Here is a 23341-nt window from a genome sequence, read left to right as displayed (position 1 = left end):
GCACGCATACATGACGTCGGCGATGATTTCCTTGAACCAAAGACGATCCGGCCCTCTCACAACGGCCCACCGTGATCGGAGCACACCAAATGTCCGCTCGACATCCTTCCGTGCCGACTCTTGCTTTTGCGCAAATAAAACCCTCTTCTCACCCATTGGGCAGCTGATCGTCTTCAGAAAAACAGGCCATCGTGGGTATATGCCATCGGCCAAGTAGTACCACATGTGGTATCGGCGCCTGTTGGCAGTGAACTCGATGGTCGGGTCATTGCCGTTGCATTGCTCGGCGAAGAGGATGGAGGAGTTGAGGACGTTGATGTTGTTGTTTGACCCGGCTACGCCGAAGTACGCATGTCAGATCCAGAGCCGATGGTCAGCGACGGCTTCGAGGATCAAAGTCGGGTGGCTGCCCTTGTATCCACTAGTGAATTGGCCTCTCCACGCCGTCGGATAATTCTTCCACTCCCAGTGCATACAGTTGATGCTCCCTAGCATCCCAGGAAAGCCGTGCGCCGTCTCGTGCATCTTCATCAGGCTCAGGCAATCAGCGACAGTCGGCTTGCGCAAATATGTGTCGTCGTAGGCCTCAACAACTCCCCTACAAAATCTCTTCAAGCACTCCCGGCCTGTTGTCTCCCCGACATGGAGGTACTTGTCGAAAATTTCCGCTGTGGTGCCGTATGCCAATTGACGGAGTGCAGCCGTGCACTTTTGCAACGGTGTAAGGCCGGGTCTGCCGATGCTGTCTTCCCGATACGTGAAGTATTTATCACGTGACGACAACGTCCGGACAATGCTGAGAAATAGGTAACGCGGCATTCTAAACCGCCGGCGGAAAACAATCGGTCCCCATCGTGGTTGATCGGCAAAATAGTCTTCAACCAGACGTTGGTGAGCTTCCGCGTGGTCACGTCGGACAGACGTCCAACATCGAATAGGACTGCGGATCTGTTCCGCCACCTCCTCCGCTGCTGCCGCCGCCGCCGCCGCCTCCTCACGCTGCAGTTCGAGTAAGCATTCCGTCATGGCCTCTTCAACGGCTGCATCTAAGGCTGCCGAGGTCTCCGAGTGCGAACTACCGACTCCGAGGAGCTAGAACTAGTGGTGTCATCGCCGTGGTTCATTTTGGTATGTGAGATAGGTAGAAATGTGAGAGAGGAGCGAAACGAGAGAGGCGAGATGTTCGTATGAACAAGTGAATGAGAAACGAGGTTTAAATAGAAAAAAATTCAAAAAAGCGTGGCATCGTCCGTGACCATCGTCCGCCGATCACGCAATGGAGCGCCCGATGGCGCGGACGATAGGCCATCGTCTGCGCTTCAACCGCGGACGATGCATCGGGCGTGGGCGTAGGGCGCGGACGATGGCGGGCACCCACAATGGGGCGGACAATGGCGCCCGCGGACGATGGCACGAACGGGCGTCCCATCGTGGATGTCCTTAATTTGATAATTACTAGTTTGTTTATTAATTAATGTATGCTTTTGCGAAAAAAACTAATGCAAAGTGCTTGTGTCTTTCGGTTATATGCTTCATTTCCTTTTCCTATATTTCCTCCTATTTCCTTCTTAATATCAGCCATTAGATTAGAGAAATGGACGGTCAAGATCAACATTGGGTAATTAATCCCGTGTTGCATTATTGGTCCTATTTTGTGCATTATGAGGGTACAATAGTAATCTAATAATGGCTGAAACATTAATAATGAATTGTAAACCGCTACGAATAATGCACCACATGGTAACGAGTAATGCATATAATTGACTATATAATGCACAATTTGTGAACTGCAATGCATACGAACAAGATGTGATGTGTTATGATGTTTGACACACGTTTCTTGTTTCCCCTAAGGGTTTAATAAGCTTAGGGGCTAGGGTATAGTACGTACGCATTAATAACAAATTATAAAACGATACGAATAATTCACCAAATTGTCACGAGTAATGGATGTTATTAACTATATAATGCACAATATGTTAACTGCAATGCATACGAATAAGATGTACCATGTTATGATGTTTGACACACGTTTCTTGTTTCCCCTAAGGGTTTAATAAGCTTAGGGGCTAGGGTATATAGTACGTAGACACGTATGTAATCTTCACATGGTAACGAGTAATGGATATAATTGACTATATAATGCACAATTTGTGAACTGCAATGCATACGAACAAGATGTGTTGTGTTATGAAGTTTGACACACGTTTGTTGTTTCCCCTAAGGGTTTAATAAGCTTAGGGGCTAGGGTATAGTATGTACGCATTAATAACAAATTATAAAACGATACGAATAATTCACCAAATTGTCACGAGTAATGGATGTTATTAACTATATAATGCACAATATGTTAACTGCAATGCATACGAATAAGATGTACCATGTTATGATGTTTGACACACGTTTCTTGTTTCCCCTAAGGGTTTAATAAGCTTAGGGGCTAGGGTATAGTACGTAGACATATATATATGGGTGCATTATAATGATAACCCCAATTTCCGTAATAACCCTACAACTAAATCTGGACTACACATTTTTAAAATCACGTGGTCTAGATTCAAACTTAGATTTACTTCATAAAAAAAGCGCGGGGGTAAATATGTCATTTCGCTCATGATAAAATTTACGTATCCAAATTTCGCTCATTTAATTTCTGAATTTCGCTCATTTTATCATTTTATCAGTTAGTCAAAAGTATCATTTTATCAACTCAAAGTATCATTATATCCGGTAAAACTATCATTCTATGCAATAAACCTGACATATATCATTTTATCATTTTATCAATCAGTCAAAAGTATCATTTTATCAACTCAGAGTATCATTCTATCCGGCAAAACTATCATTCTATGCAATAAACCTAACATATATCATTTTATCATTTTATCAGTCAGTCAAAAGTATCATTTTATAAACTCAGAGTATCATTCTATCCGGCAAAACTATCATTTTATGCAGTAAACCTAACATATATCATTTTATCATTTTATCAGTCAAAAGTATCATTTTATCAACTCAGAGTATCATTCTATCCGGCAAAACTATCATTCTATGCAATAAACCTATCATTTTATCATTTTATCAGTCAGTCAAAAGTATCATTTTATCAACTCAGAGTATCATTCTATCTGGCAAAACTATTATTCTATGCAATAAACCTAACATATATCATTTTATCATTTTAGCAGTTAGTCAAAAGTATCATTTTATCAACTCAGAGTATCATTCTATCCGTCAAAACTATCATTCTATGCAATAAACCTAATATAATCGGCACAATACATAATATACAAACCTACAAAGCAGTAAACGTATCATTTTATCAACTCAGAGTATCATTTTTATAAGGTTACTGTCATTTTATCCGCTTAGATTATCATTTTATCAGGTAAAAGTATCATTTTATTAAACAAAAATGTCATTTTATACACCAAAAATACCTATCATTCTATCGGCTGAAAGTATCATTCTACCCGGTAAAACTATCATTCTATCGGCTGAAAGTATCATTTTATCCGGCAAAACTATCATTTTATGCAGTAAACCTAACATTTATAAGCTAAAAGTATCATTTTATCAACTCAGAGTATCATTCTATCCGGAAAAACTATCATTCTATGCAATAAACCTAACATATATCATTTTATCATTTTATCAGTCAGTCAAAAGTATCATTTTATCAACTCAGAGTATCATTCTATCCGGCAAAACTATCATTCTATGCAATAAACCTATCATTTTATCATTTTATTATTTCATCAGTCAGTCAAAAGTATCATTTTATCAACTCAGAGTATCATTCTATCCGGCAAAACTATCATTCTATGCAATAAATCTATCATTTTATCAGTCAGTCAAAAGTATCATTTTATCAACTCAGAGTATCATTCTATCCGGCAAAACTATCATTCTATGCAATAAACATATCATTTTACGTGATATTTGGCGAAATTCAGAAATTAAATGAGGGAAACGACAGTTTTACTTCCGCGCTTTCTTTTATGAAATAAATCTAAGTTTGAATCTCAAAACTATCATTCTATGCAATAAACCTATCATTTTATCATTTTATCATTTTACGTGATATTTGGCGAAATTCAGAAATTAAATGAGGGAAATGACAGTTTTATACCGCACTTTTTTTATGAAGTAAATCTAAGTTTGAATCTCAACCGCATGATTAGAAATATGTGTGGTCCAGATTTGGTTATAGGGTTATTACGATATTTAGGGGTTATCATATGATCACGACTATATATATATATATAACTTATATTTAGAAGAAATGAAAAACTAAATTTCAGGAAAATTTGAATTAGAGTGACCGCTGATTTTGCAACTTTGGAATAGATAATAAAAAATACTTTTAAAAAATAAATGATATATTAATATGTTCTTTTAACCATATATATATATATATATATATATATATATATATATATATATAGGTGTGTGATAAAATACAAACTATACAAACTTTAATCATACTCACTTAATACAATTAATCAACGGTTAATATAAGAGATTTTTCTAATGTCAACATTTTGACATCGAAAAATCAGAATTTGGACACCCCCGTCGACAGAATTTGTACACTCCGTACATCCCCCGGTGACATAATTTGTACATTCCGTTGACATCGACCCCCGGTGACAGAATTTGTACAGTCCATTGACATAATTTGTACACTCCGGTGACAGAATTTGTACAATCCGGTGACATAGTTTGTATAGTTTGTATTTTAGAGAGTTTGTATTTGATCACACCTATATATATATATATAGAGAGAGAGTTATATATATATATATATATATATAGGTATATGGGGTATGTTAAGGTCCTTCGCAGCTTTTCAGTCCAAATTCTTTTTTAATCACAGCCCTTGGATCCTTAAATTGGATGATTGTGATGATCTGCATTATTACACTTTAATGGTACATTATTAGTCGGTGTGCATTATTCAACTAAAAATCTGCATTATTAAATGACACGTGGCATCAATCTAACCTTCGGATGACAAAATCGTGGGGCTGAGATTAAAAAGAACAATAGAACAAAAGATACAAAAAGGAAATGAATACATCCCTATATATATATAAGTTAGTGATCAAGATATAACTAATTTGAAGTGTATAACAAGAGAACAAATCTCAGCCACACAAATAAATGGAACAAATATTATTTATTTTAATAATATAAAATAGGCTAAGGGTATTTTTGGAAATTACATTATGGAAAGTACCAGAATTAAGGCGGCAATTGATAAGTAGGGAGGAGGGCGCGATCTGAAATGGGCGGAAGATGAAAATGCAGATGCGCCGCCTTCAGAGGGGCGCCGAGCAGGATTCACCGGCCGTCGCGAGACCATCATCGTTCCCAAAACTTGAGTTATTTACAGATTTTGACGTATCAACAACATGCACCGCCGCCAGCATCGGCAAGTACGCCGTCGACGGCTGCTGCGAGTTCATGCCTGCCGGTGAGGGCACCACTGTCGCCCTGAGGTGCGCCGCCGGCAACTGTCATCGGAATTTTCACAAGAAGGTGCGGCGCTAATCGATCGATGTTGATTTGATGATTTACACATCCGTGATTTTTCATTCATTCATTCGAATACTTCTTCGCGAATTGAATAATTGTATAATTGATCCGGAGAATTTTGTATTGCTTTATTGTTCATTGTTGTTAGGTCTTTTGGAATTGATGGCGGTTAATCGATCATGAAATTAACACAGATCCGTTTTGATTGAAATGTGGGATAATGATTTGTGTTGGTTGATTGGTGAGTGAATCGATAGATTGGAGAGAATTGAGATTGAAAGCATAAATTGGTTAGTTGGCGCCCGACTCAATTTTATAAAATTGGCCTATTTTATATTATTTTATACAATCAAGATATTTTAATAATTAGCATGATTTTACTTCACTGTTGTTAACAAAACACATCACTATTAGCATGATTTTACTTCACTGTTGTTAACAAAACACATCACTCTTAGCATTATTTTACTTCACTATTGTTAATAAAACACATCACTATTAGCATGATTTTACTTCACTGTTGTTAATAAAACACATCACTATTAGCATGATTTTTACTTCACTGTTGTTTACAAAAATACCCTTGGTCTATTTTAGATTATTAAAATAAATAATATTTGTTCCATTAAGATGTGTGTCTGAGATTTGTTCTCTAGTTATACACTTAAAATTAGTTATATCTTGATCACTAAAATATATATATATATATAGAGGATTGTATTCAAATCCTTTTCCCCTTATTAATCCAATCTCCTTCTTAATCTCATCCATGGATTTGTAGTGATCGGATGGTTAAAATATTTGGCTGAAATTAGTTAATTCTCTTAATATTTAACGTGTAAAGGGCTTAATAGACATTAGCATTTGGAGTTAGTTATGGAATGCTCCATGATTTCAGCGGTAGAGTATTCCAGCAGTTTAGCAAAATATTTTATGCAGATTTCGTTGAATTGTTACTCCATTCGTCCGGGTTTAATTGAAGAAGGTGAAGCAGCCGATTTCCCCCGGTGGCAAACTCGCCGAATTCCTGAACTCGCTCTTCGCCGGCGGAAACATGAAGAAGAGCAAAATCGGCGGTGACGTGTCGCCGTCGCTGAAATCCACAAACGCATCGACGTGCTCCTCCGCTTCGTCGTTCTCCCGATCCTGTCTCAGCGAAACGCCGTCGTCTAGAGGAAACCACTCCGCCGGCGCAAAGAGATCCGTGAGATTATCTCCGATCAGTGTGATTGTCGACGACGATCGACGCCACAAATCACTACAATCAGAAATCAGCAACAAATCATCACCAAATCGCGACGTTTCCACGAAGAATCACAACAACATGAACAGCATCAGAAGCGTGATCAACGAAGAGCTCATGGCGCCCGTCATGGATCAAAACCGCCGCGTCGAGGAGGTGGCGAGAGATCTGCTGAGGAATTATCAGAGGAAAAATCAAAATCCTCACGTCAAACATGAGGTTGTCGATCGAAATTTCGATGAAGACGAAGATGACGGTGCATTATATGTGATATACATAATCTACATATTGTATAGTATAATGCAGAGTGTAATTTCTGTAATGCATTATATGTGATATGCAATGAACATTTATCTTGACCCGTTTAATTTAACTTATGCCGTGTTTTGATGTTTGGCGCACGTGTCTTGTTTTCTCTAGGGGTTTAACAAGCCTAGGGGCTAGGGTGTAGTATGTTCTAAGTCTAATTAACGTTGTCCAAATACACGAGCTGCAGTAATTCATCTGGGGTTGCACATTAATAGCGCGTAGCTTTATATTGCAACATGATTGCCAGTTTTTGAATGTGGGGTTTATGGTTCATTCATTCCCCTAGGGTTGCCCAATTATGGGGGCTAGGTGTGTAGTATACTGTGAGAAACACAACCTCTACGCGGTATATGGCTAGGTTAGTAGTTTAAACCGCTACAAGTAATGCGTCAAATGTTATTAGATAATAGATGGTATTGATTATATAATGCATGATATGCGAACGGCAATGTATAGGTTTTATGAGCGGGTTTGTTTGTATATGTTATAGAATTTCATGAATAGGTCAGTCGTTAAGGGTTTAGGGTTCATTCACTCCCCTAGGGTTGCCCAATTCCGGGGGCTAGGGTGTAGTATAGTGTAAGCAACACAACCTCTACGAAAGACCGCGAGTATTAGTCCGTCCTTAAGGGTTTACATATTGTAAGCAACACATAATGCACCAACTGTTTATAGATAATGCATGGTATTGAATATATAATGCATGATATGTTAACTGTCATGTATTGATCTTCTTAGCCGTTTTGTCTGGTTTTGATTATATGGTGTCGCTGTTGTTTTTGATATAAGCAAACAAAGGATGCGGAAGGTGGACAATGTTACAACATGGTATTATGTTGTATGTAATAGCGATACAACATTATGTCTAAAAACTAATACATGATGTACTAATAAATAATGCATAGAAAAAGCCAAATAATGTACAGATTCAATCAAGTAATGAACATACAAATAATGCATTCACTCTTTGCACCATGTAGAACGGCAGTCACATAATGGTTAAACCATGATAAATAATGCATTCACTCTTTGCACCATGTAGAACAGCAGTCACATAATGGTTAAACCATGATAAATAATGCATAGAAATATCAACATTATGTACAGATTCAATCTAATAATGAACATGCAATTATTGCATTGACCCATTGACCCATGTAAAACAGCAGGTTTATAATGCCTAACACATGATAAATAATGCATAAAAAAGGTAAATAATTTACAAAAAGGTAAATCCTGCCCCGTTTCATTTAAGTTGTGCCGTGTTTCGATGTTTGGCGCACGTTTCTTGTTTTCCCTAAGGGTTTAACAAGCCCAGGGGCTAGGGTGTAGTATGTTTTAAGTCTTAAAAACTTTGTCCAAATACATGAGCTGCAGTAATTCATCTCGGGTTGCACATGCATAGCGCGTAGGTATTTTTTAAAACAGACATACATAAAGAACATTTTAGTGTAGTATAATGCGTAGTTTAGTTTCTGTCATGCATTATTAGTAATATGAAATGAATATTTATCCTGACCCGTTTAATTTAAGTTGTGTCGTGTTTCGATGTTTGGCGCACATTTCTTGTTTTCCCTAAGGGTTTAACAAGCCTAGGGGCTAGGGTCTAGTATGTACGACAACAACCACGTGATGCATAAAACATGATAAATAATGGATTCAAATAGTCAAATAATGTACAGAATCACTCAAGTAATGAACATACAAATATTGCATTCATTCTTAGAATCATGTACAACAGCAGTCTAATGATGCATAAATCAAGATAAATAATGCATAGAAATAGCTAAATAATGTACAACGGTCAGAAATTTCAATCCCTAGAAATGGACGACGTTACAACCTCGTATTATGTTGTATGCAATAGGGAAGGCAAGAAGAAGTCGAACGAGGATGACCAATTGAATGCACGAGTTTCACTTATTCATCTAGGGTTCAGATATCATCTCGGCTAGGGAGTAGTTTTTACCTATACACATAATGTACATATAATGCACCATTCACACATGTACACAAGCAGTCAATTAATGCATAATAGTTGGTAAATAATGTATAATACTTGATAAATAGTGTACAGAAGCAATCAAATAATGCACAGAGGAAAATGACTTTCACCCATTCACATATGTACACAAGCAGTCAAATAATGCATAATATTTGATACATAATTTATACTATTAGGTAAATAATGTACAAATTCAATCAGATATGCAAAAAAGGAATATTATACAAGCTGATTTGGGAATTCTGGTTTTTACTCATGCACCTATGTACACAAGCAGTCACATAATGCCTATTACTTGATAAATAATGTAACGTACTAGCTATATAATGTACAGCTTCAATCAAATAATGCACATAGGAATATTGCATTCACCCATTCACCCACGTCCCTCAGCAAGCAATCAAATAATGCCTAATAATTGATAAATAATGTATACTACTACATAAACAATGGACAGATTCAATCCAATAATGCGCACAGGAATATTGCATTCATCCAATCACCCATGTACACAAGCCGTCAAATAATGCCTAATACATGATGAATAATGTATACTACTAGATAAATAATGCACATATTCAATCAAATAATGCGCACATGAATATTGCATTCACCCAATCACTCATATACACAAGCAGTCAAATAATGGATAATACATGATAAATAATGTGTAATCATTAATTAATAATGTACCCAAACAATCAAATAATGCACACAAGAATTTTACATTCACCCTTCCACCCATTTACAAAATTTGTCGATGAATGCGCCAACGAAGACTACTTGATGTAGATCCTGGCCAATGCCATAAGCGAAGGCTCAATGATACCTCCCCTAAGCCTCAATACCAAATGCAGAGTCGGCTCTACAGAATTATTCATCACTCCGCTAATCAGAATACAGAGCGTAACAGCATAACTAAATCTAGAAATGGAGAGAGAGAATTACCTTTCTGTATGTTGTAATCAGCAATTGTTAGGCCATCTTCAAGCTGCTTTTCGGCGAAAATCAATTGCTTCTGATCCGGTGGGATTCCTATACATAATTTCAAAAGGAAATCACATCAATTTACCATCAACAATTCATCACACCCCATTTTCTTCAAATTAACATCGAACACCATAGAAACCTTCTGCAACCCTACCTTGTCGACGCCTTCAACAATTTGTTCGCGCGCTACCGGAGTGAGAGTTGGAGAGTGAAACCGACGAAAACGATCACTTTCTGGAGATACCCGACGAAAAACAGTGGCGGCTAGGGTTTGAAGAGTGGTAGAAAATGGGAAGACGAATTGCAGAGACGTAGAGAGAGGGATAGACTTTTGGAGTGAGAGAGAGAGTGAGTAGATGGAAGGTTGTATCAAAATCTCGCTGAAAATTCGCTCATTCCGTTTTGGGCGGTTTTCAATTTGGTTGTTTTACTAGTTTACCCATATAATGCACAAAATCCACCATATAATGCACAAAATCCACCATATAATGCAACACGGGATTAAAAAATGGGATTTCATCCTGTCCCTCCATCCACCAAATCCAACGACCCACATTAAGAAGGAACTTAAATCTAAGGGAGGAAAAGGAGATTAACACTACCATATATATATATATATATATACACGGTTAGATAGATTATAAGACATAGAAGTACTGTGAGCTAATTATACCTATTTCTGCGAATTATGCTTATATTTTAAATTACTTTATAAAAAGTAAATGTTCTATTAATTCGTTTGAATTACTATGTCGTGTTCTTATCTTTTAACCGAAAAAATAAATCTGCACAATAAAATACTGTGAGGTATAATTACTAATATAACGTCTTTCTTCTAATTATGTTGTATAGTATAGTACCCTAGTACTAGAAGTCAGTGACGGATAAAAAAATTAATGATAGGAGATCAAATGGTAAATATAAAATTTACATAAATAAATTACTGTAGATTTTAAACAGATTATTTTATATTGCATACTCTAATATATGAACTTAAAATAAAATGTGAGAAAAGAAAATACAAGAAAGAGGTGGAGATTCTAATTTATTTAAGAAGCAAAACTATCGGGATGAAGAAATTTTTATTACATGATCCGTAAACTCAATATCAATGCAGAATAGAAATAGAATAATATTGAAAATAATAAATATTTCATATAGGAAGATGGAAAAAAAATATAGTTTTTGTTCTTCTGCCACTTTTTTGAAGTTCTTTAACTTTATAGTAGCAAATATAAGAGGGGTGGGCTACACTTTTTAATTAATATTAAATTAGATTAACAAAATCAAAATAAGGCCCAATAATTCAAATCCATGAGAAAGAGGTACAAAGCTCTGCCTCTCTGCAGAGAAGATGTGTTGTGGTCGTAAGGAATTGGGCCCACTTCTCCTCTACCGGGCCTTAGACTTTGGTTATGTTTATCTTGTGCTGCTAATGGGCTCTGATCATGCTACTTATTCCTAATTTCATTAACTATAACTTTTGTGTTGTATAAATTAAATTCATTAAATTTATAACTATTTACATAATAATCTTTTTTTTGTCACATTTTGATAAGATATCTCATTTCAACACGCCATTACCTAATATAGAAATTCAATATTTAACAAACATTCTCACATAACTCATTCTTTACGTACTCCACGTGTCACTGCGCCCACATATTTTATACTATCTCTTACTTTATTAATTTATATTTCTTTCTCATGTTTTTAGATAAATACATCCTCAATAAAAGTTACATTCTCTCTCTAGTTTCATTATAAGTTTATAACCTTTCTTGTTTCTTAATATCTATGTTCGAACGTAAAGATCAATTGAAATAGGATTGGGGTCTGGTGAGAGTGTGGAGTAATTATATTGGAAGATCTTTCCGATTAAATAAATCTACCTTAATACTATATTCAAATGAATGGAACTTCCTGTCTTTTTTCACTCAAATTAACCTTTTCACCTAATCCTATTTTTTTGGCATTCTATAATGGAGCCATCGATGTAGGCCAATACATTATATCTTGTAATAAAGATTCTTCTCCACTATTTTTTTGTGAAAAAGGACTTTTTGTCAACATTTTTGGATAAATATCAAAGCATATTTATTTTTTTCTAAAGTGTGATTCAACCTTTTGGTATAAAGGATGGATCAACTTTAAGAGTACGTCCAATTGTTCCTTATTATCATTATTAAGTTTTTCTTTAGTGACTTGATGTGAGAGCACCAATTTGTTAAGGAAAAACTCCCTAACGTGACGCCGCGAACAAGATTAGGAGTCCCGGGAGGCGAAATCCCGTCGACCACTAGGGTTTTGCAAGAACGAAAATAAACAAGAAGAAGTAGGCGAAAATTTTCCTCCTCAGTTAATAAATTCACGCCTATTTATAATCTAAGGACCCTAGGGTTGGTTCGACTTACGGGTCGGGAAAGAACCAACAAAGAAAACCCGGCCCGGAGCTTATAAATTGCTCGGCCCAATAGTTCAATCAAAAACAATAAAAATTAAATAACAGAATTAAAATATAAGCAAAACTAATCCTACTCTATGCGCCATCTTCTCGCGCCTCATTTGGAAACGTACTCCCCGAACCTCAAGGGCGGCTTGATTCTCCTCGCCGACTTCCTCTGCTCCCTCCTCTCTCTCGGCGATGGCCTTGCTCTTTCCAACGTCTCATAAGTCATTGTCGGGGCCTGCATATCCTCTACTTCCTCCTCCCGCGTGGTGCCGGCGTCTGGCTCCGTCGGGACGTGGGGATTAACCGTATCACTTGACCTATTGAGATGCAAGAAGGTGCTCTGACCTTTAAGGTGTACATCTTCTAATCCAAAGCTTTATTATGATTTCAATGTCGTAACCAATGATGCAATGCTTATTAATTTTTTTAAAGATAAATGTATATGTGTCACAAATAAAGGGATTAAGTAGACAACTAGCCGGTGTGATTATGATTTATAGTGGAGTAATTATATTTGTCGACAGATTAGTACTCCCTCCATCCGCCATTAGGAGTCTCATTCCTTGATGTCACGGGTTTAAGAAATGTTAGGAAAAGTATGTAAAAAAAAGTTAGTGGAATAGTGGTCTCACTTGTATATATTAGTTTTAAATAAAATGTGAGTGGAATGAGTTAGTTGAATGTAGGACCCTATTACCATTTATGGTAAAAGTGAAACGGGACTCCTATTCGCGGACGGACTAAAATGGAAAAACGGGACTCCTATTCGCGAACGGAGGGAGTAACATTTTTGAATTTTCGATAGGGATACAAAAAGCAATGTTTAGTACCTATATTATGAGTACTCGAACTTCTGTTTTTAACATTAGACCTCTTCATTTTATAATATTGAGATTTATTGGCCGACTTTTTGAATGGTACGAGTATAAGTTATAACACCACATTTCGAATAATCCCTCTGTTTGCGAATATGAGTCCCGTTTTTTTCATTTTGGTCAGTCCATGAACAAGAGTCTCGGTTCATAATAGGACACATCATTTAAAATCAATATATATAAGTGAGACTCATATTCCACTAACTTTCTTTCACCTACTTTTTCTAACATTTCTTAAAACCCGTGTCGAATAGGAATGTGACTCTTATTCACGGATAGAGGGAGTAGTATTTGTTATGACAACATTCTCAGTTTTTTTTCCTATTACATTTGTCTCACATGTATATCTTATTAATAATAGTGCAAAAAGGATGATGTTTTTGGCTAAAGAAATTAGAATTTGTTAATGGTGAAAGTTTGAAAATTTTGAAATGCAACTATTAACCATGCGTTCATCATAATTATATCTTATAAACAACTTATCACGATGAGGATAGTAGTATCTTATAAACAAATTATATCATAATTTTTACAACACCATCAAAAAACAAAATTATCTTCTGTAGATGGGGATAGTAGTATTTATTTTTTACAACACCATCAAAAGGTGGTGATTGAGATCAGTGGCGGATCCAGGATCCGAAAATGGAGGGGGCGGAATATATAGTATTAGCTTGGTTTAGTGCGGACATGGCTATTTTTTTTGTTGTTCGGGGCGACGCCGGAGGCAAACGGAGGGGGCGGACATGGTAAATTTACATCCCGATAAGGGAAAAATAGTCGCACGGAGGGGGCGACCGCCCCCTCCTGCCCCCCTAGATCCGCCACTGATTGAGATTGAATTTGCTCCAAAATACTTATCCTCATAGCATGATTGCACTAGCATTAAATTTCAAACATGATAACGTGACTACATGCCGAGTAAATTTGAATTAAATGGTAGTAGTAATAATAAAGGGGAGCATGATATTCTTTGTGCTACACAAAAGCAATGTTTTTCACTTTGTCATCGTGTACCTACCTACTACAATTATCTTCACGATTCTTCCTATGATAAAAAGCGAAAAACTAATTTAAAGCATAACTTTAATAAATGGTATCACAATTTATAATGATAGAACAAATAAGTGATTCAGAAAAGCCGCTGAGGAAACCTAATCCTGCAAAAAATGTTGACGCAACTCTGCCTCATGACAATTCACATGTGTTTGTGTATTTAGGTTTATTTTACGATCAAAATCCCCCATGTATATCTCAGTATCCGCAAAATTCATGGTGGACAATTATACACCATTGCTGCCGTACGAGTGAAAGTAGCCTGCTCATCATTCGTCGTCTTCATCTTCGCCCGACACCCTCGACAAATGAAGAGGGCCTTCAGGTGAGCCAGATTGGCTGTTGCTCTGCTTCAAGGATTCCCCAAACTGTTCTTGAGATGCCCACGTACCCAAGGATTGGGAGCTGGATTTCGTCGCGACTCTTCTCATGTGCAGCCGATACTTCTGAAAGGAGCAGTAGCATCAGTTTTATCTTTCAATGCATGAATAAAATGTGATATATTTATGAGCATGAGAGATGAAAACACACTTGTAAATGACTCTTCACTTCGTCGTTGGTTAGACCGTCTACTTGCATATGCTCTCTGATCTGCTTCGGAGTAGCAACTGTAATGCATAGAACGAAATCGAATGAGGCACAATAGCAAGAACTCTAGAGGAACTAACACACAAGCTACTATTCAAAGGAAGATCATTTACAAGATCAATAATCTTTAGTAGTTACGATCATACTATGCCAAGTCATTTCGCAAGCCAACAAAAGTCAGTAGACAGTTTCCAAGATTACAAAATGATAAGAAACAAATCAAACAAATCTCTTTAGGTTGAGTTAGCAACTTTGTCCTGATAAATGCAGAGCCATACTAAATGTACCAAAACTCATAAACTCAATTAAGCTTAACAATCAAAAGTGTAATTCAGCACATTTCAATAAAATGCCAAGTTTATTGATTTTCAAACCTTGAGGGCCTCCAAGATGCTGCAGGGTATTGATAAACTGGCGATGCAGCTCAGGCGACCAGCACCTCCTTTGCTTCCTAGCATTTTGCAGCTGCCCAGGAGCCTTGCAGCTGACCGGGAGCCTTGCAGGAGAGCTTGTTCTGCTATTGCTGGACCCGATAGGATTGATCACCTCCCTTGAATTATTGATTCCAGGCGTACAAAGCGAAAGCCCGGGAACCGGCAACTCATCCATCTCCTTCTTCCCCACCTCCATCACTGGAAGATTAGGACTCCCTTTGAAAGGCACAAATCCCCTGTTCTTCCCAGTCTCAATTAAGTCATCCCTCACCGGCTGAATTATTTCATCCCCCACTTTCTATCACACAAAGACATTAGAATATCATCAATAATCATATACACTAAATCAAATTAGCACATCTTGTATCCAAAAATAAATTTCCATCTCCAATTCACCTTTGTTTTGTTGCTATCTGCATCTGTGGACAGATTTTTGCTGCTGTAATCAGTATTTTGATCATCGGGGTGCCATAACTTCACAGAACGCATCCAATGCTTTTTATCTCGGCTGCTAACGTCCTTACCTTCACTTTCCTCAGCTTTATCATCCTTATCCGTGCAAATTTTTTGTATGAACTCTTCCAATACCGGCGCAGAATTTAATTTCTTGTACTGTGCTAGCTCCTCCTGCGTCACTACGATTGCTGCAATCGAAGAAATAATCAAAACCTAAATCTCCAGATGAATTAATTAAAACGCCGTTGATTCAAATCATCCAAAATCAATCCACAACAAATGCATCTCAATTCTCAATCATTTCCGCATCACATAAAAACCAACACTAGACTCGGATAATCAAATTGACGTCAGAATCTCCGAAATAAACCTAAAACGAGAGAAAAGTGATAAACGGATCGCACCTTCGGTGATGAGAAGCATGCAAAGAGGTAGTTCGCGTTTGAAGGCGTCGATCTTCTTCATCTCGTCTAGCAGCCGATTAAGGTAATCGTCTAGCTTCAAAATCTTATCGGATACGCAGCGAATCTGCGAAACGTCGGCCAGAAACCGGCCGATTGGCTTCGGAAAGCACGGTTTGGGCGAGAATCGGGAATCCAGGGCGAGTTCCGAAAGGACTAGCGATCCCATTTTTCCACCAGATCTTCGAAATTTGTTCAATTTTTTGTTATATTTATGAATTTGTTGTCGATTATCAGTGCGAAGGGGAAGTGGGATTAATGAAGGGTGAAAGGCGGAGATTCTGCAAACAACGCCGAGTTTTGACGAACACGAAAGATATGCTTGCTGCGTTGGATTTCTGTGGAGAATATTAATTGTTTATACAAATGGAAAGAATTTGCTTAAGTCTCAAATACGAATATTTATACAAAGAAAAGTCATTTCCTAGTCGTAGCATATTTTTCTATTTTATCTTTTTTATTTTTTTCCATAGTTATTGCTATAGTCCAAAGTAGCCCTAATTTTTTCCATTTTTCTTGGGGCATCTAAAATGATGCCTCTACTCTAGCCATCCACTTCACTCTTAAGTCATTATTCCTCTACTTAGTTTTACTTTAAACTATTTATAAAATATGAAATCACTTTGTTAAAAAAATAATTCAGATTAATATTAATGAAAAAATTTGTTGTAATTTAATAAAAAAAAATAATACATAATTCAATTAAGGATAATAATAATAGTATTAAGTACAAAGGCGAGTGATCAATTGCTGACTAATCATTTAATTGTTAACTACAATTAATTTAAGATAATATGATTTCAGAAATCTTGTGGTCTACAATTTGTCATGTGTAATTTCATTTTTCATTTTTTAATATTAAAAAAATAATAGCAACTATCAAATTTAGGGTTTGGAAACACAATGTCAATAGAGTGTACGAAATACATCAACACAAAGACATGACAATGTCAATACAATTTCATATTAACATTGTACAAGCATTGTATTGACATATTATGTGTCGTATATTGATATAAAGCTATTCACGAAATTTATGAGATAATTTCATAAAGATTCTAATGAGATCTCACTTGCATATGTTCCGATGTTAAAATTTGAAAAAAAATTCGAAAATTTTCATAAATTTCGTGAATAGCTTTATATCAATATACGACACATAATATGTCAATACAATGCTTGTACAATGTTAATATGAAATTGTATTGACATTGTCATGTCTTTGTGTTGATGTATTTCATACACTGTATTGACATTGTGTTTCTAAACCCTAAATTACATTGTGTTTCTAAACCCTAAATTTGATAGTTGCTATTATCTTTTTAATATTAAAAAATGAAAAATGAAATTACACATGGCAAATTGTAGAACACAAGATTTCTAAAATCATATGTTCTTAAATTAGTAGTAGTTAGCAATTGATCACTCCCCAATAATACATAATTCAAATTGTATACAATAATAATAATAATAATAATAATAATAATAATAATAATAATAATAATAATAATAATAATAACAGCAGCAGTAATTTACAGTTGATTCATTTGGTTATTACTGAATTTATTAGGTGATTAATTCGGGTGATCTGAAGTCAAGGGATATTAAGTGATCAGAAGAAATATAGTACTGTACTAATATTTTGGATAAAAACTAAAAAAAATAAGTAGTCATTAGCTTGAGGAAGAACCTTCCCTAAATAGCCCTAATAAGATTCGTGGCTGTTAGTTACTTATTCCATTCATCAATGAGTTGTATTCAATAGTTTAAGAGAAATATACATAGATTCCCAAATGAATGGGCTGTTTAGAAGACGACATGAAACCATCTCCATCTCCATCTCCATCTCCATCTCCACTTGAATACAAATACATACTGCATTTCCTTCTTTCAATTCACGTGAGCTGCCCAAACCCAACCTCAACCTCAACCTCATTCTCCACGCCTCTTTTATCTTCTCTCTCTAAGTTTTGTCTTCATGATGTTTTCTCTCATTGAAGGGCATACTTGTGAAATCTCCAATCCCACAATGGCTTCTATCAAACCCTATCAAATGAAAACTAGTCTAATACTCCCTTTTATTTTTCACTATCTTGAAAATATTATAATAAATAGTTAAACTGAAGAAAAAGTAAAGTAAGAGAGAGAATAATATAGACGAGAGTCTTTTTCATATTATTCTCTTTTTCTTAATTTATTTTTCCTCCACTTTAACTATTTATTATGATTTATACAAAATATATGCGAAAAACGAAAGAGGTCATTAACTGGGACAGGGGGAGTATGATATTTAAATTCTCCCTAGTGAAAGTGGTTGAGATTAATATCATTACCGCTAATTCAATTTGATAAATTTAATTAATTAAAAATATTTACATAAAACTTATTCCGCATTATTACAACGCTACTAATATATTCGGAGTATACTAGTACTAGTAAAGAAAAAGATAAAGAAAAAGATAAAGATAAAAATTTTGTTTGAAGAAATTTATCCAATTGCAACCTTTAATTTTCTGGAAGAAGATGGAGACAAAATAAAAGACAGCGATAAAACAGTTCTTATCTGGCGGCCGTGGAGACATGTGGCAGCAAATGGGATTGAAATCCATTCGCCGCATATTCAACGGCTCTGCTTCATACCATTCGAAATCGAATATATTAGGTCCCACGCTACCTTATTAAAATTCTTTTATCAATTTGTATTCTTATGAAATACTTATACGAATCTACAACATTTTTTTAATTAATAAAGCAAATGCTCAAGCCATTTCAAAGCCTTTATCCCACTTTTTCATACTTTCAGTTCTAGAATCAATTGTTAGGATTTAATTCCAATTTTGTACTGAGATAACTTAATACTCTTAGGTGGCGTTCGGTTGTCATCACTAATATCATGAGACTATCCATCTAGAATTAAGTTATGAGATTATTTTAGTTAGAGGGGGAGACTATGACTAATTATCATGAGACTATCCATCTAGGATTAAGTTAAATGGTTCAATCTTATGAACCAAAAATATACATATTTAATCATGAGATTTAATTTTGTCAACCCCTTATTAGTCTTGCAAATAAATGTTTGAAATCCCAACCCGAAAGGCAGTAATTAAAATAACCTGGGAATATTATACTAGGAATACCACATTCACTTCCAACTAAGGAATTTTCATAGAATATACTCAGTATAACATTTAGTTTATCCAAAGCTAAGCAATAATATCTAGGAACACATTGCAATATCTATAATATTAATCAATCACATAACAGTTTGGCTCACACCGAATTATCTCTCTTCCACTATGTACAACTGTAGAACTTCCTGCCTAATTACATGACTACTCTTCACGACAAAACATTTTTACAATGCATTATATTATCGGGCAGGGGAGGATTAAATATGACACCCAGATAAAAAACATGGTTTCAAACAAACACAAGTCGGACACAAAAGATCCATATCGTTATAGGATATTATGTGTACCTTAATCGCCGCTTTGATCAGAAGTGTTACCATCGTCAGCATCTGAATTGCTACTAAAAGCTACGTTTTCGAGCCCGGACCTCCCTCCTACAGCCTCAAGATTCGCTTCAAGAGAATCTCTCAGATCTGCTAGCACAAAAGGTTCAGTTAGTTTCCAAAACTCAGCGGCATCAGTTCCAAGAAAACCCATCCAGAAAACTCTCCCTCTTCTTTTGACACGGCAATTCAATGACTTTGCCTTGATAGTTTTGGCAATCCGCGTAACATCCTCTTTATCAAACTTCAGCTTCAATAAAATGTCTCCAGATGAAGTCCTGTAACCCCCATACATATACCAATATGCAAGAACACGAGGTGTTAGCCACCGGTTAATTAGCTTAGGAATCACAGGTAGGCCTTGAGGCCAGAACTGGTCGGCATACAACTGAAAACAAGAGTGGGGTATGGTTGTAAACTGACATGGAATATCACCATTGCCGTCATCAACCTGCACTTTACGAGCTAACCATTCATGAAATTGGTTGTGTATATGTCTTTTCAGAAAGGAATTGATCTTGTTGTCCTCCCTAAATACAAAATCAATTGCGTAACTCCTTTTTTCATCATCTAATTTAACCCTTAAACCGCCCAATAGTAGACCTATCAGGATTTCTCTCTGCTCTTGGCTAAGCTTCAAGCTTGATGATTTTCTGGCTTCCTTCTCGCTCAAACTCAGGACATCATCTAGCTTCTCTAACAAGGAAGATTCAATTTTATATTTCTTTTGACACATCAAATCATATATCTTTCTTGCCTTAGCATGGTGCTCATAAGTTAGATAGCCCCTCAAGATGTTGTTGCATGATTTGACATCCACACCAATTGCCTCATCAGCATGCATTTGGCTGAAGATCAGTTCTGCCTTATCAAGATTGCCGGTTTGCACCAAAGAATCCAAGTACAGATAATACACTGTCTGATTGGGATGACATTCTTCCAGGCACCGGAAGAAAGTGGATTCCACTTTATCGTGCAAGCTTAAATTGGTGTACATAGTCATCATATCTATAAAAGACCGCGTCAAGGACTTCGTGCCACTATTTATGAACTCTACCATAAGTGACTCTGCTAGCCCCGTCTCTTTAGCTTTGCACAATACCTCAATGATTTTGTAGTATGACACAACATTTGGTGAAGACTGTTCTTGCATAACCCTGAATGTTTCAAGGGATCCCATTGGCTTCCCTGCCCTTGAATAGACCTCCATTAGATACACAAAAGCTTGAGGTGGAGGTTTACTATTGGAACAAAGAATCTTTGTCCAAATACTTTCAGCTTCTGCAAGATCACCATCCTTAGCACAAGCTCTTAACACTGACACGAGCACTTCTGTACTCTCTTCAATACCAGCTGATTGCATCTCCTTTCTTAATGATACAATTCTTTCTTTATCTATTATGTCTTGATAACTATGGAGCCAGATAAGTCCACCATAAATATCATTATGTACTTTTAATCCACATGTTGTCAGATTTTGATAGATAAACTCTGCTTGTTTAAGATGATGTTTAAAAGAGCCACCAGTTTTGCTCACAAGAGCCCTAAACAGGGAGTTGTGCAAGCTAAGTCGGGGCTTGTAATTTCCCAAGTGAATCATTTGATTGTAAATGCTACATGCTTCCTCCAGACAACTTGGACCAGTTGAACTAAGGTAGGCAACAATCAAGATATGAAATGTGGATTCATTAGGAACTAGACCCTGGTTAACTATATCATTATATAGCTCACGGCATTTCAAGTATTTTCGCTCCTTTCCCATGTAATCAGCTAATTTGGTTACAAGGGCAAAATCAAATCGAAACCAACGTTGCTGCACCATCCATTTATACACCTAAACAGGGAGAATCACACACGGTCAGGGAGAATCACACATAATCTAGGACTTCCCCACACTACACTACTATAGCCCCATGCACAAGCAAGAATTACTACACTGCATAGGTCAGTAAATAGTTTTTCAAAAATGTACCAACATAAGGTGAACTAGAAACAAGCAGCGTGCACACAAAAGATAATGCAGATAACAAAAGGAAGCAAATCAAATCAACATTTTTCTAAACTTAAATCAGTTCACAATTATTCATTAAACCTTTATATAAACCAGCTGCAACAATTTCATGGACATTTTGTCATTACCAATTTTCATCAAACTATAAGCTTCAACAAACTATGCAAAGATAAGAAACTAATCACTACAAATTAATCAAACCAAATATACATTCAGATGTAAGCAGAGAGGTAAAATTACCCTGAATGCCGACTCGTTTTCACGAATACGCATACAGTGGACAGCAATATAAGTGCAATCATCCTGCATAATCCACTTCCGCTGCGCATTGAGCAACCGAATGAAGGTAGGTGCCCTATGCGCCGGAAGCTCTTTGCACAGCCACGCCAATCGCGACCTCCGCCACTGGTCCGGCAGCTCCTCCAGCTCCTTTACCTCAACCACCGGAGACTGAAACCGCTTCACCTCAGCCAACTCAAACGAGCTATTGAAACCGAAATTTTCCTCTCCGTTCTCTCCATAAAAGTGGTAATCAGCTCCCTGCTCCTCTTCCGAGGTGTCATAATCGTTTAATATTTCCTCTTCTGAGATGCCGGATACTGTAGCTTCGGGGGATGCGGAGGAAGAGGCGAGAACTGGAAGGGGGAATCTCGGGTAGGGTTTCGAGGGGAGGGAGAGAGTGGAGAGGCGGCAGAGGCCGTGGTGGTGAGGGAAGGAACTGAGGGTGTGTAAAGGTGTGATTTGATGAGTGATGCAATGGAAACTTAGAAGCATTGCTGGGGCGGAGTAAGGCAACAACAACCGCTCGCCGCTGCGGGAATTGGTGGCTCCGACGGTGAATCTGTTATTCCGTTATTCCTCTGTTTGGTGTCGAATGGATAAATACACTCTATTTTATTGGATTAAATTATTCCATTTACCAAATTAAGTTTCAGGACTAACAAGAAGCCCGGCTCGGGAAATTTATAGTGGGCTCGAGCTACCTGGATTAAATTAAGCCCAGTAAAATATTCTGATTTGTCCTCTAAATTTTAAAATACAGAATCACATTTCAAAAATTTACCTTATCCGCTTAATTTATAGAGTAGAAAATTGAAGGAGATGATAAGTCTACGTGTAAAGGTCGTCCAGTGAACAAAAATCAGGGCCGGACACAGAAAATTAGTATATTAGGTAGGGGCTATATATTCTAAATTTTATATAAAATGATAATTTTACTATATTTTGTTGTTTTGATAGGGGCTTTTGCACATCATTTTATACAAAATACCAACAAAATCATAATGTTATATAACTAAAATTATAAAAAAAATTAATTGGGGAAGGGCTTAAGCCCCTCCCTAATCACATGTGCGTCTGCCCATGCAAAAATAATGTCATATTACAAATCAGAGTGAACTACG

At 36.6% G+C, this 23341-nt stretch overlaps 2 protein-coding genes across 4 annotated transcripts; both read right to left on the bottom strand.

The window, feature by feature from the left end:
* Positions 1–14345: 14345 nt before the first annotated feature.
* On the bottom strand, positions 14346–16787 carry LOC121759690 (transcription factor HHO6-like). Its single transcript, XM_042155362.1, has 5 exons — positions 16354–16787; positions 15890–16137; positions 15434–15791; positions 15003–15079; positions 14346–14917 (listed from the first exon to the last, which is right to left on the bottom strand). The coding sequence occupies exons 1-5, from the start codon at positions 16577–16579 to the stop codon at positions 14741–14743; spliced, it is 1086 nt and encodes a 361-aa protein (XP_042011296.1). The 5' UTR covers positions 16580–16787; the 3' UTR covers positions 14346–14740.
* Positions 16788–18101: 1314 nt separating this feature from the next.
* On the bottom strand, positions 18102–22813 carry LOC121759512 (pentatricopeptide repeat-containing protein OTP51, chloroplastic-like). 3 transcript variants are annotated; one of them, XM_042155119.1, is made up of 3 exons: positions 22179–22813; positions 19892–21761; positions 18102–18456 (listed from the first exon to the last, which is right to left on the bottom strand). In XM_042155119.1, the coding sequence occupies exons 1-2, from the start codon at positions 22710–22712 to the stop codon at positions 19893–19895; spliced, it is 2403 nt and encodes an 800-aa protein (XP_042011053.1). In that variant the 5' UTR covers positions 22713–22813; the 3' UTR covers positions 18102–18456; position 19892. The 3 variants fall into 3 exon arrangements, with proteins under 3 accessions (XP_042011053.1, XP_042011054.1, XP_042011052.1); XM_042155120.1 differs by lacking the exon at positions 18102–18456 and adding an exon at positions 18503–19084; XM_042155118.1 differs by lacking the exon at positions 18102–18456 and having other exon boundaries at positions 19618–21761.
* Positions 22814–23341: the final 528 nt, after the last annotated feature.

This window comes from Salvia splendens, chromosome 12 (assembly GCF_004379255.2).
Source record: "Salvia splendens isolate huo1 chromosome 12, SspV2, whole genome shotgun sequence".
Taxonomy (NCBI): Eukaryota; Viridiplantae; Streptophyta; class Magnoliopsida; order Lamiales; family Lamiaceae; genus Salvia; species Salvia splendens.
Note: the sequence above shows the minus strand (reverse complement) of the source record. Positions and strands in the feature narration are given on the sequence as shown.

Bases quoted from the DNA above. Each gene is read 5' to 3' on its own strand.
- LOC121759690 (XM_042155362.1), bottom strand. From the start codon at position 16,579: ATGGGATCGCTAGTCCTTTCGGAACTCGCCCTGGATTCCCGATTCTCG. The intron at 15,792-15,889 runs GTGAATTGGAGA...TTTGTGTGATAG, and splicing joins CAGATAGCAACAAAACAAAG to AAAGTGGGGGATGAAATAAT. The intron at 14,918-15,002 runs GTGTGTTTTCAT...TGCTCCTTTCAG, and splicing joins AAGTGAAGAGTCATTTACAA to AAGTATCGGCTGCACATGAG.
- LOC121759512 (XM_042155119.1), bottom strand. From the start codon at position 22,712: ATGCTTCTAAGTTTCCATTGCATCACTCATCAAATCACACCTTTACAC. The intron at 21,762-22,178 runs GTAATTTTACCT...CTCCCTGTTTAG, and splicing joins AAAACGAGTCGGCATTCAGG to GTGTATAAATGGATGGTGCA.